Below are 16,453 nucleotides of genomic sequence, written 5' to 3'. Positions count from 1 at the left end.
GGGGGGAAAGGAGGGAAAGAGACTGTCTCGATTGAATTTTTTTGCTGAATTGCTAGATATATTGTCTTTTCAATATGCTGACTGACAAGATCCAGTCTTACCAGGTTGGGTCGTCGGGCACATCTAGACTAACAGAATTAAAGAGGTAGAACCAACGAGCACGCATCTCGTGGATGATGAATAGGGAAGGGAAATGCGCGTGACGATCGCTGATATCTGATATCGAGAACGATCATCTTACCATGGAACTGTTGAAGTCTTGAAGAGTGCGTGTACCAGACCAGAGAAGTTGACGAGTACAAACTTGCGAATCTGTCAAGTTAATACTCGTCAACTTCTCTCGTCGTGAACACTCAGCTCAAAAGGCAGTGATCATTGATGGAAATAAAGTTATAAACTTACCCCAGGACAAAAATCGAATAAAGAAATCATAGTTTTTCAAATGCAAGGCGATGGTCAGTGGTCACCACATCACACTTTTGTGCAGAGTCTGACAAGGCAATATATGTACATGTAGACAATACAATCGAACATAAGGACCCACAATATACAAAAAATATATGTCTTAGCAATATATTCCAATACATTTTCGTGTTTGTTTTTGTGATGGCCCATACATAAATAAGCAGGCTATCACTCAGTTCTGAGTTCATGTTGTGGACAATAATATTTTGTTTAGCCTGCCTGCAGAAGGATCCAACTTGACCTACAGGTCTTGAGTGCCAACTACTGTAACTCACATTAGTCTTACGATGGGGAAGAGGCACTCAATACAATTTTCGCTAACAACATCCTCTTCTGACTGGCCCACGATATAGCAATGTTGAAGCACGTTTCTGTTGTCCTCTCCTGGACAGATAACACAGCAAGCTCCCGCCCAAGAAACATATCCTGTTCATCTATTCTGGCATCGCATGCAGATGCTGTCGACAAAATCGACACACTACGCTCTTCCCAACCATATCCAGAGGGAAGATGATCTAGCGGCAGGGGAACAGGCCATGGTGGCTGTCGCACTGAGACGTTATTCAGTTCCATAATCCGGATTGAATGGCTACGTCGGATTTCACGTGAGCAGGCAGAGAGGCTGTGGAGACGTTCCAGAATCTGTACAAGCAAGACGAGATTTTTGAGGACGCGAAGCAGATTGAGATAAACCCATTGGGCGAAACGGCAGATGGGCATATTCTCTGGTAAGTAAAAAGCCACGTTTCTAGCTTTTTACTTTGACATGTCTGGGCTGATATTTTGAACCTGTATCAAAAATTTGCTTAATTTAATCTAATAGACGAGCTTTCTTCCTCAAGCCAGTTCTTGGCAATTGTTATTCTTCTCTGACAATGACACACAAAAACTCCACACTGCACGGTAGCAAGAAATAGCTCAAAGCCAATCAAATTCAATGAGTGAGCGAGTGAGAAAAAGGGAGAACAGAAAGAGACAAATGTGTAACAATTACAAAAATGTATGAATGCACAGATGAACAGATGAACAAAATTGCTAGCTAGAGGAATAAAGTAAATACTAGTAGTGCCACGAATCAAATATATGCCATGAACACAAACAACAAACAGCGAGGAACACATCAGCACACACAAGAAATCTACGTTAAAGACCCAAGTCTGTATTCCACTTTTACCAATGCCGAACGTATGATTGCGGAGGGGCGGGCGTATACCCGGCGGGATTATGAACAGGGTACCGCGATACGGGAGCTGCCGGAGTGCCATGAGGTGGGTGGGAACGCGGGTCCATTGGATTTGGAACTTGGACTGGCATCGAACCTCGACCTAATCCGACTGCACCCGGTGGATACGCACGGGGTTGAGGGGCACCACCGGGAGGAGCTACGTGCATTACCATTGGACTGCCTGAGTACATAGCTTGCGGAGGAGCAGTCGAAGCATGCGACATTACAGGGCTAACCATCATTTGAGAAGGTGGTGCGGATGGATACGTTGCTGGTGACCCTTGTGGATTCGACATGCTGCTGGAGGGATACACTCCGTTTTGTGCATTAGGTACGGCGTATGGCATAAGTGACGGGCTGTAAGGCGATGAGGGCTGTGCTCGGATTATTTGTGTACCCTGCTGTACCACGGGCATCCAAACAGGCTGTCCGTAGGGTGATGTAGAGGGAGAGCCGGCCATTCCACTTGGCATTACGTGTGAGTACACCAAGGTAGGAGGACTTGGCGAGTGATTGCTCATCGACGTGGAGTAGGCCATGTATGGTGGCCGAGGAGCACCAGGATTCATAGCAGGGGGAGGAGGTAAACCGATAGCCGGTGGCTTCAACGCTCGTTGCGGCCCTATTGGCGAGCTTAGATTCGAGGGCATTTGGTTACTTCGTAACGATGCTGCAGGCATGCCATTGGAGGGTGCAGACGGGACTGTCTGGAATGCCCTCGTAACCTCAGAAGCAGACATTCGGGTAGGTGGTGCAACCGGACCCGGAGGTGGTGGCGGTGTCCCTCCTTCCGACTTCACCTCTTGAAGCGTGAAAGGAACAGCAGTGAGGTCGTCCGCGATGCTCTTTAGAGAATTGACCGTAGGGACAGAATCGTTGTTCGACGCTTGTGACCAAACGGCCTTTAAGTGCTCTGGATCGGGTACTCGAGCAGGTGATTTTGCCCATGTTGAGGACGTATTTTGCGGCGGCGGAGTTGCAGGTGGCTTTTGTAAGAAAGGGTCACTCTAATGAATACAGTCAGAAAGATGCGTGCAGAAACTCTGGGGTCACTTACCTGCGGCTCAATCGCCTTTTCATCGACAGTCGTGTGATTCAGGGTCTTCGTTATCGCCGCCGGAGACGATGAAAACGAGTCCGCATTACTCGACGGTATTAACGGAGCCGACAGCAAATTCGGACTCGGCATCGAGGCGTTCTTGACTTCCTGCGTAGAAGATTCAACGAGCGCGCTGGGAGAACTTCTTGTCCCTTCTGCGGAAAGAACAGAAGATTTACGCAACGGTGATTTGTCTATAGGGCCATCAAGTTCGCTACCAACCGTGAAAGTCACTTTAGGGACGTTAACACTGCTATCAACTTGCTGTCGTACGTCTCTGTAGAACGCGACATCGACCACGTCTAGAGATTTCTGTGAAGGTTTCGGCTTGTTCGCAATGCCAGAGACTGTCGGTAAAAACTCCATCCTCGGTGCCACCGATAATTCCGGTGGAGGAGACCTGCTGGTAACATCAAGTACCGATGAAGCATAGGACACTTCGCTTTCTACTCGGGCACTTGCGGAGGTGGACCGCCAACTACTCGTCTCGCCTCTTGCCTTCCCGAAAGCTCCATTTACCATGTCTTTCGAAGCCGATGTACTGGGAGTTGCGTCACTTACAACCCTCTGCGAACCCTTTACTGCCGAGGACTGTGACGGCATGCTCGAAGGAGGTAGAACAACTCGGTACTTCCTCAGCTTGAATGGACCAGTGGGCCTCTTGAACAATACATCATTCACCGACAAATTCCTCTTCGTCATCCCTTCCACGGGCGGCTCAAATGACAAAATCTCCCATCGTACCGGGCCGAAGTACTTCTGGTAGTTGTTGATTTGCCTCTTGGTCAGCGGTTCAATACGTCGGCAGACGGAAGGTAGACGGATCGTGAATTTGCTATCGGGAGGCACAGGACTCCGAGGAGGTTCCGGATGAGTAGGTTCAAATGTCTCTGCGCGTCTGGTATTGACCGCCATGCCTTGCGGACGAAGAGCGGGCGGAAGCCATTTACTAGGCTTTGAAGGGATAGATACTGGGACTGCAAGATGCATGCTAGGGGAACTACTAGCATCCTTTGAATCAGGCTTGTTCCCGTGTTCAGCCACAGAATGCATCACGTCCAATGCACCCTTAATACGTGACATCGTATCATCCAAAGCGGAGAGAGGTGCTTCCCGATAGGAGGCATTTGGCGATCGAAGAAACCTAGGAGCACCTGGAGAAGATTGATGCCCAGGGTAACCTTGCATATGCTGAGGAATAGTACTAGTCGTAGGAGACACAGGTGCCCTTAGATGGCCTTGAGCGTTCGGGTGCGCGTTAGCCACATCTTCACCTTTAATAGAAGCAGCGTTGGCTTCAGACGGACCCGCAGGCGACTCATGGTAGGATGCACGACCTTGTTCGTTCCCAGTCGCCGAAGGATCAGTCTGGTGTGAAACCGCACCACCCCTACGCCAAGAATCTTGCTCTGTGTATGTCGCTCTAGGTGCATTGAAAAAGTCGCTTGCGACGGGTCGACCTGAAGGTACCGATTGAGCTTCGGGTACAGGCTTCTGGGATGTTCGTTCTCCAGTCAGGCGACCCATATCACTAAAGTCAACGACCTCCATGCTCTCGTCAGCCTGAAACTCGAAGGCGCGCACAGCAGGTAGCACTGATTCAGCAGGTTCTCGAGAAATATCTTTGTTCGAATTCTGCGCTGGAAGGGTAGGAGGCTTGGCTCTCGATCTCCACGACTCTGCCCGGTCAGATACTGCGGCTGAAGGCGGCCTAGGTTGAGTCGAAGCCTGACCGTCGCGTGTAACTGAAGACTGGTTGTTATCTTCATGTGTGAAAGTCTTCACGAATGATGATCTCGAGGTCGTAGCGCCCTCCTTCGCGCGACCTTCTCCTATCCTGTTCGATGCAGCGTCAGATGTCGTAGCCGAGCCAATGGCTTCTTCTATGACGTGAAGAACTTCGGCCTAAACAAAAAACAAATGAATGCAAAGTAAATGAATATATCCTCAATAGTTAAGCGTGAAGGTTCTTGAAAGACGAACCTCTGTTGGTTTGTTCGCAGCCGGCGGAGCCGCAGCCGTACTATCCGTAGCAGGCTTCGTCGAAGACTGCTGCGTGTCTTTAGGTGCTTCAGTAGCTTTGGACGCTGCAATCTTCGCTTCTAGTTCAGCTGCCTTCTTCCTCGCTCGTTCTTGCGCCTTCAACCGTTCTTCTTCCTCCTGCTGGCGACGCTTCTTCGCGCGTTCCGCGCTTTCGGCAAGGTAAGCTCTGCGCACCGCCTCGACATCATCTCCAGGACCTGGTGCAGTTGCTTTCGGCGACGTTGCCTCAGGTTGGGTTTGCGCCGAGTGAGCAGGTTGGGACTGAGTTGGTTCACGACCCTTACCAACACTAGGTTGAGAAAGAGCATCAGAAGGTCTTCGTTGTCTGAGCTTGTCAGAGTCAGCTGCATCCTGAGGTCGTTCAGGAGGAAGAGCGGAGTGAGTATACGCAAGATGTGGTGGTGCTTGTCTATCCAGGTCCCTCGTATGCCCAGGTGAAGGAAACCGTCCTCGCTGTTGGTCTCGTACAGAAGGCGCATGTCTACTGCTGTGATCATCGCTGCTAGCTACTGACGGGGCACCGTTAGTGGTAGAACGAGACGCAGATGGATCTCTGCCAGGGAACTGCCGACCGTTGGGCGGTTGTCCCCAGCCAGATCTTCCCTTGCGATCATGATACTCATTATGGAAGTAAGTCGTAGGAGAATGGGATTTCATGTCTCGACCGTCTCGTTGAGATAGTTCATGGCCATGCGGCACATTCCACGAGCCTTCGTGCGGCTTTCGGGAGCCTGTGAAAGAAGTATGCGGAGGAGCTTCTCGCTCTAGTCGACCTCCGTGGAAACGACCTGAACCACTTGGACCGTCCCTAAAGCCCTGTCCCCCATGAGTATGGATTTGAGGACCAGGTCCATGTCGGCCGCCTGAAATAGGCTCCATGCGATTTAATCGATCGTTGAAGAGTACCCGAGACTGAGAGCCATCGCGTGTGGAAACCGGTGAGTGGCCAGGAAAATCTGACGAAGTCTCCGAGTGAGCAGCACTACCGAAACGCGAGGATTCATCCTTATGCGATCCAGATTCTGGTCGAGATTTGGGCCAACTCCTGTCGAAGTCGTCCACAAACCGGTCTACTTTGCTGACTGATGCTTCGGAGCCGACATTGCCAGGCGTATCATCAGCAGCTTTTTGATCCGCTTCGGCTCCATCGACATGAATGGTGTACTGCCTTCCGTCGGCAAATTCAATGACATCTCCCAAAAAGTCATCATTATCTTCTTCCTCCATCTTTACATAAATTTTAGAAACATATGACAATATTTATAGAGTAAAGGTCGTACCTCATCCCAATGATGTGCATTTGGATCCAAATGTACACCACGAAAGGCATCAGCCGTTTCACTCAGTGCTTGCTTCTGCGCATCAGAAACTTCCGTAGCTGCTTTCGCTTCCGCATGTTTCAGAAGGCGACCTAGAATAATTAAATCCATTAATTTACTGAGACATTTTGAGGTAATAAATGCCAGCGTACTCTGTGCAGCCTCAGCTGCAGTAGGAAATTCGTTCTGAACTTGAAGGCCAGAGCTTGAAGTCCCCGGTTGTACATTTCTCCATGCTGGCCTTGCAGCTCCGTCCAGCTTCTGTTTGAGGACCTGAGGTTGTATAATCTTGCCTCCAGGTGCAATGTGTGGAAGACCATGGCCGCCAACGGGAGCAGCAGCAGTTAGTGTTCCCGCCTTTGCGGGTCCAGCTGCGTTCGCAGGGGAAGGAGCAGGAGGCGTGACAGAATTCGGTCGCGACCATCCTTGTCCCGGCGAAGTCGAGTGAGGCGACGCAGTAAGCTTAGCCGTAACCAACCGGGAGTGCGAATGAGCTGACTGAGGTGCAGGCCGCGCTATTTCCAAATTAAGCCAAAAAAGAAAAAATATACATCTCGTCAACATCTGGAGTAAAGCTAAAGTTAGGCTATCAGCATGCGCGCGTACCTATAACGCCAGCCTGTTTGCTGCTCGTCGAACTTGGCGAAGAGCCACCGCTCGCTGTTGTTGAGGACTGGTTCTTTTGCAGGAATTTCTTATTGATGTTTACTGCACTAAACCTCTTTACCGGTGGCACGTAGCTCTGCGTACTGCCCGTTGGAGTCGGGCCTGCAGGCTTCGTTTCCGCGGACGAGGTGTCCCGAGCGCCCGACTGCGCTTCTACAAGATCATTCGCCTGTGCGGAATCTTCTTTCGTCGCACCTGGGTCGGCGTGACTAACGGCCTCCTCACGCAGTTGTACAGAAGCTGAGTCTGCGGCCTTGTCGGAGTCTCCTGTCGGCTGGGCTTCGCTGGCAACTCCTTCGGGCTTGCTAGAAACGACGGAGGCGACGGACGGTTGAGTGTCGTTGTTCTCCATACACGCGTCAGAACGACGCAGCGCGATTTGTGTATAGCGTGACTGCACCGTGATTGCGTGCCAACGCGAGGACCATAAGCAAGAAAGCCAGATTTTTGATACAAGCTGTGCGTCAACGACCAATCTCCGCTCACATCAAGAACTATTTACACACCTTGGGTAAATGGTAAATGTGGTGCGCTGCTGTTGAAAGCAGCAGCAGAAGAGGACGAAGTATACAAAACGGGATGTGCCCCGATGCAAACTTGAGAGGCGTTCGTTGTGTCCTTAGAGGGCTTCTTTCAGAATATGATTACGTAACCCAATTCATAACATCTCCGTCTGTATGTATACATTCCTCACTCTCAATCCGTTCAAACACAAACAATGGGTGTATTGTAAAGTTGAATAATATTTTGTTCTAAAACTAGACCACGCTAGAAGGACAGAAGTGATAATTAAAGTACGTTTCAACGCAATGCTACTATTTCTTCTGGTCCTGTGGGGGTGGGGGCGGCGGTAGTGGTTTGAGGTCGTCTGGGCGCTTAGCAGGTGTACCGTCTCCAACCATTTCCCATGGCGACGACGACTCAAAGTTACTGCGGCGGGCCTGAGCACAAAGGGACGAAGGGTTGATATAATTGGCTTACCGGAATGCTTGAGTGAGCTGCAAAGGCTCATACACGACGCGCTTTCGCTCCTCGTCGTAGCGTACTTCAGTGTAACCCTAATGGAAAAATGGTATTGATAATTGGAGGACAATGGGATAATGACTACTCACAGTGAGCGGGAAGTCCTTTCGCAAAGGATGCCCTTCAAAGCCTATGAAAGAATAGAAAGTAGCATAAGACAATAATAAACGATATAATGGTATCAAAAGTGTTAGAACACGAACCGTAATCGGTCAAAATACGACGCCTAAAATAGACATCAGACCATTGCAGCGAGAAAAAATCCAAGGGGTATTGCTCACAAATCAGGATGCTCCGAAAAGAATACACCATACATATCCCAAGTTTCCCGTTCATACCTATTTTATAATCATATACTGTCAGACAACCATCAAATAAATGAACATATTGCATACCAATCAGCTCCACGGAACACAGAACAAGCACTCGGAACAGCATCCGCCTCTCCAGCATACGTCTTCACGCGAATCCTCCCCGCGTACTTATAGCTCAACAAATTATACACGACCTCAAATCGTTTATCCTTCTCCGGGAAGTCAACAGCCGTAATATCCATAACGCTCTTAAATTGACATTGCGCATGGTCACGTAGGAAGGTGAGTACCGGGACGACACCAGATGGGCAGATGTGCAGCGTAAGTTCGTCCTTGAGGACGGAGAACTGCTGCACGAATTTGGGCAGCGACTGCATTAGGTATGAACCATAGTGGTGTAACGACTCTGTCGTCTGTGCGTAGCGCGTAATAGTTGGGTTTGGAGAAGTCTGTTCGACGAAGGGCGAAGAGGACGCTAGGTAAACGTTGCATGTCAGACTACACCTGTATTTCCTCAGCACGAAATGAACTTGCCTTGTGAGCGGGAAGAGCTGCTTATCAGGCGAGCAGCAGCAGGTCTAGCAACAACTGTCGTCGCCCTTGAGGAACGCAACAACACTGTCGCCCTACCAAGACCTCTAGTCGCCATGGCGGGAATATTCATGTTTGAAGTCCTGCAAACTCCAGCTCACTTGCGCGCAAGATGTCACGGCTTGTAATCGTGGGAACTTTCAGTCATTACAACAAGCACTTATGATTTGCGGCTTGAATCCAATCTAGCACGCCAACCATGTCTGAACAACAACACGTCGAACAAGAAATATTCGACTCTCTTCCATACTACGACAATGATCTCGACGTCCATCCAGCCCTAAAACAAAAAGTCGAAGCAGAACTTGTTCGAGAAAGCCGCAATAATCCACAAACTCTCCATCCTAAAGTCCCTCCTCCCATAGAGCTATTTTCCGTGCGTGTCATTATAAAATATCATCTAAGTGTCTTTTAATTGACATTGAAATATGTTGCTTTCAGAACAACCCTCTACTAAAAGCTGAACTAGAACGCGTCGAATCGCACCAACCTATCCCCCCTCTAGACACCATCCGCTACCAACTGCCCGCTCCAACGAACATACCAGCAACCGACGAAGACTGGCAAGCAGCACTGAAAAATGCAAAAGCTCAACTCGAGCACCAACGAATTCGGTATGTCTTTCAATATGCTATTACTTATTCAAGATCCATTTGACTGACATTGATGTGCAAGACAAAACAACATCGCACTCCTCCAAACATACGGCACAAACGCATGGAAGATCCAAAACTACCTCATGGAACATATAGCGAAGGAGCTAGAGAAAGCGTTGGAAGACTTGAGGAATAGGACGACGGATGTAAATAGAGAGCGAAAGCAGTTTCAAGTAAGCCATTCCCTTCTTTCAACGCTTTATGTGTTTGTATTAATATCTTTTAATCTGTAGACAAAACTGGGTGCTCAACTTACTTCTCTCGAGACGCGATGGACAGAACTAATCTCGACCGTGCTGCAAATTGAGCTTGCAAATGTTGCATTGGAGGCAGAGGTTAATGACCTTGCGAGGAGAGAGTCGGAGTTATCTGCGATGTAATCTAACTCATGTCTTTTGTATTGTATCATAGCCTTATAATAACATCATGTTCGTGCAAGCTCTTGTCGTACTGTCAAATTGGGATATACGTCTCGTAGCAAAATAATACATATGGAAAGACAGTCCAGATAAAACACTATGAACAAGTACAAGCAAATTAGCAACACGACAAAGCGTCATTTCGTTTCCTCCTGTTTCTCCGGGGTCACAGATACCGCATCTTCCTTCAACCATCCCATCCTCGCTACGATGTACTCTTGCCCTATCGTCTCAACGCCCGTCTTCAGTATCTCAGCCGTAACATCCTCAACCCAATCCTGATTCTCCCAATGATCCAACCATTTCGCAGGTGACGCTTGCGTCACGGTCGACAATGTCAACTGGTGTTCTGGATCGGATAAATAAAGTAAAAATTGAAGATGGGTCGGCTCTGTGGATGACTTGGGTGAAGATGGCTTTCCGCCGGGGAGAGGTAGAGTAGAGAGGAAAGGTTGTATCCGCAAGTAGACTGAGGAGTATGTAGTCGGAACTGTGCCAGATGGTTGCGGTTTCTTCTCATTCTGAGGGTTAGACTTGACAAGCTCTTCGATATTAGCCTAGTAACATTGTGGGTTCAATACGATACACGAAATGGAAAGATTAATGGACAGAATTTACCTCCGCAAGCCGAAGTGCAGTCTCAAGACCTTCTACAGCATTCATGTTGCGTTTGGAACCCGACTCCCTCGGGTTTGATTCTTTCCCCTTGTTGACTATTAGGTCACCACCCTCGACTTGTTCCATAACCTTTTCCGAATATCAGGATCCAATGGAAGCGAGTAGATATAATTTAAATTTAAAAACTTAAAAAAGCTCACCCTTGCCAAAGCCTTGTAAACTAACGATTCAATACCCTCAAAACCTTCCATATCATGACTGGACCAAATCTGAATGACCTCATGCTCAGAGATCGGAGGCGCAACAGCATTCAAGATGTCAGTCAACGTCGAGTAGCCAACCGTCCGCAGGTCATTCCCTAATAAAAGAAATAACAAAACCGCATCTCAATCATTCTGCACAGAACATCACCTCTTAAATGCATAGAAATAAAAGCTGCGTACCAAGCTTCTCGAGCTGTTCCTTATTTAAAGGAACCCTATTCATGACTTCTTCTCTCCATTTCGCCGCTTGTTCGTTAATTGGTATGTGTTTTACACTCTCGTCCACAGCGCTTCGAGCTTGTTGCAGCGCGGCACTCGCACTAGACCACACGCTCCCCCATCCCCATCCACCTTTACTCGCGGACCCCGCATCCGCATCAGTGGCAGCTGCATCTGATTTTGCAGGTGTAGGGGCACGAGGAGACGCGTCAGCCCTGGGCGGCGCAGCAGATGCATTCGAGCCAGCAGAAGACGGCGCAGGAGAGCCAACCCTCACTCGCTCCGTCGCTTTCCGAATCGTTCCTCCAGGCGTTGCAAGGCTCGCCCGTGATGCAGGCCTCTCAAGTGGAGCAGGCGTCGTACGCGTCGGCTCTGAGCTCTTCTGCGTTATTTCATCGATGAACTTGAGCACGTCAGCTGGGTCACTCGGGTTAGCTGCATCAGCTACTGGTGCATTCCCTCCATGAGCCGACGCCTCTGGCGAATAGTTGTCTAGGTCATCGAGGAATTGGAGAGCCTCCTCCGCCTTTGACTTTGATTTGGACATTGTTGAGCTCGGAGAGGTGGGTGAAGTGTGTCACGGAGAGCAGGCGATGATCGCTGGACTGGACTTGCTACTCTTCCATTTCCACTTACCGATCACGTGCAGTCGCGATGCTCATATGCAGAACGCCGTCGTTTCAGCAATTCAGCCCACGGAATATAAATTCAATTCTAAATGCTTCCTCTTCTCTTTCCTCCTAGTTCATCCTATCCAACTCGATGGGAAAGGTTAAGAAATCACGCAAACGCAGAAAAAAGAGCATTATACGGTCAGAATCACCGGAGGACCGTATACTCTATAATGTTGGTGAGTTTCATAATGACTTGTCAAAAATATCAATCCAACATTTTCCTCGCGGAAATAATACAGAAGCCATCTTGGAAGCACAGCCAATGAGCGGAATGAACGGGAAGCGATTTGTAAGTCCAGAATTTGTCCAAGTAAAGCCTTGTAGAAATAAATAGAACACTCGACTCTCTATTTAGTGGTATTTGATCAAGGTTTGTCTATAATTGAAGGCCTTCGTGACTTCAACAACATCCAAGCTGATTAAACTGTAGTGGTACGGGTATCCTGGTGAAGACACGTGAGAAATCAAGTCTTGTAGAGTCACAGAATATCTAATGATCAGGTCAAACTCTAGGTGGGAACCACTCGAGAGCTTTGAAGAAGGATGCGAGAGGCTTTTGATGAGCTTTTGGAGGGAGGTTGGAACGTTTAATCCAAACCACAAAAACCTCAAGTTGAAGCCTTCCAAAGAGTGGATTGGTGAGTTGTACTTGAACCTAGATGAAGCCTCAAAGACTGACAGTGTTGCAGATTCTGAGATCTGGTACTTCCGAAAGAAGTATGTCGAGCCTGAGCAAGGAACTTGGCATAGCCAACCAGTGACTGGGTACATTGAAGAGACTGGAGAGAAGAACATTTATGATTAATAATTTGTGCCATCTTGATTTATCTCGAGAGATGTAGCATATCTATTATCTTGATTATTCGCGATATATTTTTGTTTATTCGTGGCATGACGAGAGCAAGAATTTCTTTCGGTTCGCAGCATACACAATATGAACATGACGATACATAGTAGGTAGACAAGACTCAATTGGTGTCCCATGCATATCTTGCCCTGCCATAACATGTCTTACAAATCACGCGAGGGCACAGGCGGTCTTGGATGGCGCGCTAAATGGAGACGGCGTAAAGTGCAACGATGAGATATGCGGATACGTTAATACGTATGACAGGTAGGATGCATGAATGTAGTAATAATACTGCAGATCGATCTCTCAGTTCTTTCTGCGGAATGACGATCCTATCATACAACCACCTTTAGCATACGAAGTCGAAGTTAAAGACAACGCATATACGCACCCTCAGTAAGCCTCGCCTTACCACCCGTCGGCTGACACAATACAGTCCCGCAAGAACCACAGAGCACGACAGTCTGTGCATGCGAGAAGACAGTGGTGATAGCAAAGCAACCTTAGGGGTGACGCTCAGTCAGCATGACCATCCGCGACAACATTCTGACCAGTTGAAAATTGGAGCTCACCAGGGCACTTGACATCCATGAAGTACGAGTTGGGCGATTGTACGAGACGCTTAAGCTTGTGCCTCCTCTTCTCGGATTCGATCGACGGATTCAAGAGGTCAACGGCGAGAGTCTGATTGCCCACGATAAACACAAAACCAGGTCAGCTCACTCGGCTTCAAAATCAGTTCCTAACGAGGTGTGCACAAACCATTTTGGCTGGTGGGACTTGCGGCTTTTGTTAACTGCTTTTCCTTCCCTTTTAGTGTCGAGCTCGACGTCGAGTGGGCGACGCGCGTGATGATGAGGAAGGGAAAAGTGTGTGTCGCACTTCATCTATAAAGTACTTACTAATATATTCCCACACCTTGAAGCTCCTCCGATTTCGCATCACTTTACAGTAATACAGTAAATTGAACCTAACTTAAATTAATGGTATCTATTAATATAACTTGCTCATAATTTACTGCGCACGATATCCCCTGTGTCTACATTACCATATGCCTGTATTACGCCTTCCTGCATTGCTACAGCAAGCATCTTCCCATCTCTCGTGTAAAACTTATGTATTCGAAAGAACACGGATTTAGCCTGTCTATTCATGATCCGGGTCAGGGAGTCATACACTTACCTTTCCAAGCACCAAGCCTCTCTCGGAGCCAGCACACGGAGCCGAAGTCTATAATCCTGAGTCAGTTCAACGGGACCGAGATAATGCTGATGACTTGTCTCGCACGACAAATAGGAGCCAATCCGAGCAAGGTCATCACTACGCAATGAAGGCAGAGGATATTTCAGAAAGTCGAACGGGAATTGAGAATAAGGATCCATACCTATAGAAATACATTGAATGACATAATGTAGACTGACCGGGCAAAACCAAATCAGTTCCATTTGGGTGAATTTTGATATTGAAATGGCATACAATCGTTTTTACGTTTCCCGGTCCTCGCCCCAGTCGTTTCAATCGGAGAGCCTTAGGTGCTACTCCAATGCTGTATATGGAATCACAGACAGTTAAAAATCAACCAGCTCGTGCTGCGAGTCGAGAAAGAAATAACAACTTACAAGTCAAAGTCGGACATATACGCCAGAATACACTATAGCAACGTGTCAATCAATTTATCCAGATATGAAAATCAATAGAGGGAAGTAGGCTAGGGTCCTGTATGCCTCGAAACAATACCTTTTGAGTGGCGAGGTCGCAACCAGCAGCACCAACAGCCTTCATCCATCGTAGAGTCGTGAAACAGCCGTCCGTGCCAACTCGGTCGACAGCCACCGTCAAAATTATCGAGATTCGTGCTCTATCCTTTCAAGTGAGAAATCATACTGAGCCCCATGAGTAGTTGATTATTTGACACATGAGCTCACTAGTGCAATGCCGAGCAAAATCGGTTTCATCTCCGGATTCGCATCCTTACTCAATCTAAGATAATACTCCCCATCAAGCTCGAGTGTCTCTGGTGGCGGAACGTCTTCAGGCACAGGCCACTGAGTCAATGGCAACGAGCTATGTGGCACTGGTTTCTGGAACGAGCACATCAAGAGCATACAAGGCTTTACGTCCTGCGTCGCCTTTACGAGGTACGAGGTGAACGATCGGCCTTGCTTCAGTCTCGAAACCTGGTATGTAATTGGTACTGTGTCGGTTGTACCGTGAAGGAAATAACACTGATGACCTTCATGTCAGACAATACGAAGGAACGTAAAAGTGCCAGTTATTCTACCTGGAAAGACTAAATTATACATTCAGTATCTACGCCACTGGCCAGAGGAATAGAAACAGACGAACATGCAACTGAAATGACTGATCATCGTACAACGATGCAGCATGAACGGCTTGACCCATCATCTGCCCACCATACACACTGGGATGACCATGTGGCGTCCATAATGACTTCGAGTAGAAGGTGTTCTTTGAGGATCTCTCGATGCCTATAGCGTCAGTAACAACTTCCCTTTCGACTGACTCCAGTGGACTCGGCATGAGGGAGGAGGTCAACTCCAGATGTGCAAGTTCGCCGTGAGCGCTCATAGTCTGCCTAATATCCGAATCAGGGTTAAAGGTATATTCAGGAGTGAGCACAGCATGCTTCATTAATATACATCCTAGCAACGCTAAATCAGTTCCATTATACAACGGTGACGACATGGTGTACACACACCAAGTATCAATCCATCCAACAAAGAGATACTCTAGAATTCCTCGACTTCAATACTAAATCCACATTCATGACACACCTGTCTTCCTTCCCCATTATTCCCTCTTTCCACAGCACCAAATACATGTTTATGTTCCTCATCCTTTCGTCTCTGCCAAACACTCTCTCGAGTCCGTCGTCGAAGCTCCCGAAGTCCCTCCTCGAACTTCTTCGCTTTCTTTTTCTTCTTCTCTTCTTGTCGGCGCTCGAACTCTGCGTCTAACGCTTCGGGTGATCCCCATTTCTTCCACGCGAAATCCTCGACTTGACATCGTAGGAAGAGCATCATGTTGTGGTATGTTGCTTTGTGCGGATTTGCTTTTAGCAGGTGTGGCATGAGCTCTTCGTCTCGGAGTTCCGCTAGTAAGAGTATGGCTTAGAACAAGCCCTCAGTAAAGCTACTACCTAGCTCACCGTCTGTTAAGAGATAATCCTAGTCAAAGAATGTCAGCTCGTTAACATTTCTTAGTAGGCACGTTGTAAATTTACCTCCTTGCACTCGGTCTTGGTCAATAAACTATATTTCTCAGGCTTCTCTTCTTTGCACTTGTTACAGACGAGACATCGAAGGACTTTCCTGAATGTCTGGTCAATGTAGATCGATCCGCACTCTTCGCATTTCGGATTCTTCGTCGGATCCAGTGACATAGCTGTTCATAATTTTCATTAGTTTATCAGAGTCGCAAACAAATACAGGGTAGAAAAGAAATGACAGAAACTCACCCGGTTCCAAATTCTGCATCGCCCGCTCCCTCTCCCTCTCTCTTTCCTTAATACGCGCATCCTCCGTTACCTCCTTCTCATCATCAACAAGGAACCCTCCCTTCGAATTCACCATCTTGGACAAATCATAGTCAAAGTACTTCCCCAACCGCGCATCTCTCTGAAGGGGCCGATCTTTAGGTTTCGGTTTCGGTGCTCCTGTTGGAGACGTTGACGACGCAGGTATTACTCCTAATGGACGTTTGTTATTCGCATTAGTTGTGCTGCTAGAGGAAGAACTAGCTGTAGCGGCTTGTTCGCGTTCGCGTTGACGTGCCTTTGCTGTGGTTCGTGTCAGCTTGGGAGCTTGAAATGCACAGTTGTTAGGACATAGGGCTGGCCTTTGAGTCTATTAAGCTCTACCCTTTTGACTTGCTCGGGAGTAAGCTGTATGCTTTGAAGGATATCATTGTCCTGACGTGGAGGAGGAGTAACTGGACGTGCACTCATGGCGGTTGCTGACGGATAACCTTGAGGGACGTTCTCGCACTA

The 16,453-nt window shown here is 48.0% G+C and overlaps 8 protein-coding genes across 8 annotated transcripts; 3 read left to right on the top strand and 5 right to left on the bottom strand.

Moving 5' to 3' along the window:
* Positions 1-914: 914 nt before the first annotated feature.
* Positions 915-1,197, top strand: FOMMEDRAFT_155439 (uncharacterized protein; the record flags this gene model as incomplete). The annotated part of the gene is made up of 2 exons (XM_007265851.1): positions 915-1,023; positions 1,079-1,197. The coding sequence occupies 2 exons, from the start codon at positions 915-917 to the stop codon at positions 1,195-1,197; spliced, it is 228 nt and encodes a 75-aa protein (XP_007265913.1).
* A 223-nt stretch (positions 1,198-1,420) lies between these two features.
* Positions 1,421-7,388, bottom strand: FOMMEDRAFT_140309 (uncharacterized protein). The gene is made up of 7 exons (XM_007265850.1): positions 7,324-7,388; positions 6,758-7,211; positions 6,304-6,666; positions 6,113-6,243; positions 4,773-6,059; positions 2,748-4,694; positions 1,421-2,697 (listed from the first exon to the last, which is right to left on the bottom strand). The coding sequence occupies exons 2-7, from the start codon at positions 7,167-7,169 to the stop codon at positions 1,636-1,638; spliced, it is 5,202 nt and encodes a 1,733-aa protein (XP_007265912.1). The 5' UTR covers positions 7,170-7,211; positions 7,324-7,388; the 3' UTR covers positions 1,421-1,635.
* Positions 7,389-7,544: 156 nt separating this feature from the next.
* On the bottom strand, positions 7,545-8,806 carry FOMMEDRAFT_106938 (NADH dehydrogenase; the record flags this gene model as incomplete). The annotated part of the gene is made up of 7 exons (XM_007265849.1): positions 7,545-7,747; positions 7,799-7,875; positions 7,930-7,970; positions 8,044-8,066; positions 8,122-8,178; positions 8,236-8,629; positions 8,689-8,806. 7 exons carry the CDS (start codon positions 8,801-8,803, stop codon positions 7,633-7,635), a joined length of 822 nt encoding a protein of 273 aa, XP_007265911.1. The 3' UTR covers positions 7,545-7,632.
* A 138-nt stretch (positions 8,807-8,944) lies between these two features.
* On the top strand, positions 8,945-9,781 carry FOMMEDRAFT_133613 (breast carcinoma amplified sequence 2; the record flags this gene model as incomplete). Its single annotated transcript, XM_007265848.1, has 4 exons — positions 8,945-9,121; positions 9,187-9,359; positions 9,421-9,574; positions 9,635-9,781. The coding sequence occupies 4 exons, from the start codon at positions 8,945-8,947 to the stop codon at positions 9,779-9,781; spliced, it is 651 nt and encodes a 216-aa protein (XP_007265910.1).
* Positions 9,782-9,861: 80 nt separating this feature from the next.
* Positions 9,862-11,494, bottom strand: FOMMEDRAFT_19571 (uncharacterized protein). Its single transcript, XM_007265847.1, has 4 exons — positions 10,882-11,494; positions 10,639-10,796; positions 10,439-10,567; positions 9,862-10,377 (listed from the first exon to the last, which is right to left on the bottom strand). Exons 1-4 carry the CDS (start codon positions 11,465-11,467, stop codon positions 9,958-9,960), a joined length of 1,293 nt encoding a protein of 430 aa, XP_007265909.1. The 5' UTR covers positions 11,468-11,494; the 3' UTR covers positions 9,862-9,957.
* A 188-nt stretch (positions 11,495-11,682) lies between these two features.
* On the top strand, positions 11,683-12,399 carry FOMMEDRAFT_155434 (uncharacterized protein; the record flags this gene model as incomplete). Its single annotated transcript, XM_007265846.1, has 6 exons — positions 11,683-11,770; positions 11,834-11,883; positions 11,950-11,964; positions 12,025-12,050; positions 12,108-12,232; positions 12,284-12,399. The coding sequence occupies 6 exons, from the start codon at positions 11,683-11,685 to the stop codon at positions 12,397-12,399; spliced, it is 420 nt and encodes a 139-aa protein (XP_007265908.1).
* A 65-nt stretch (positions 12,400-12,464) lies between these two features.
* On the bottom strand, positions 12,465-13,285 carry FOMMEDRAFT_121984 (40S ribosomal protein S27). Its single transcript, XM_007265845.1, has 4 exons — positions 13,207-13,285; positions 13,017-13,128; positions 12,836-12,946; positions 12,465-12,776 (listed from the first exon to the last, which is right to left on the bottom strand). Exons 1-4 carry the CDS (start codon positions 13,207-13,209, stop codon positions 12,751-12,753), a joined length of 252 nt encoding a protein of 83 aa, XP_007265907.1. The 5' UTR covers positions 13,210-13,285; the 3' UTR covers positions 12,465-12,750.
* Positions 13,286-13,451: 166 nt separating this feature from the next.
* Positions 13,452-16,411, bottom strand: FOMMEDRAFT_28037 (uncharacterized protein; the record flags this gene model as incomplete). The annotated part of the gene is made up of 13 exons (XM_007265844.1): positions 13,452-13,590; positions 13,627-13,828; positions 13,866-13,990; positions 14,064-14,095; positions 14,182-14,307; positions 14,370-14,669; positions 14,791-15,107; positions 15,164-15,194; positions 15,240-15,559; positions 15,614-15,632; positions 15,689-15,849; positions 15,923-16,259; positions 16,325-16,411. The coding sequence occupies 13 exons, from the start codon at positions 16,409-16,411 to the stop codon at positions 13,452-13,454; spliced, it is 2,196 nt and encodes a 731-aa protein (XP_007265906.1).
* Between the last annotated feature and the right edge of the window lie 42 nt (positions 16,412-16,453).

Source organism: Fomitiporia mediterranea (genome assembly GCF_000271605.1).
Source record: "Fomitiporia mediterranea MF3/22 unplaced genomic scaffold FOMMEscaffold_5, whole genome shotgun sequence".
In the NCBI taxonomy this organism is placed as follows: domain Eukaryota; kingdom Fungi; phylum Basidiomycota; class Agaricomycetes; order Hymenochaetales; family Hymenochaetaceae; genus Fomitiporia; species Fomitiporia mediterranea.
The sequence above is the reverse complement of the archived record's forward strand: the minus strand, read 5'-3'. Positions and strand labels throughout refer to the sequence as shown.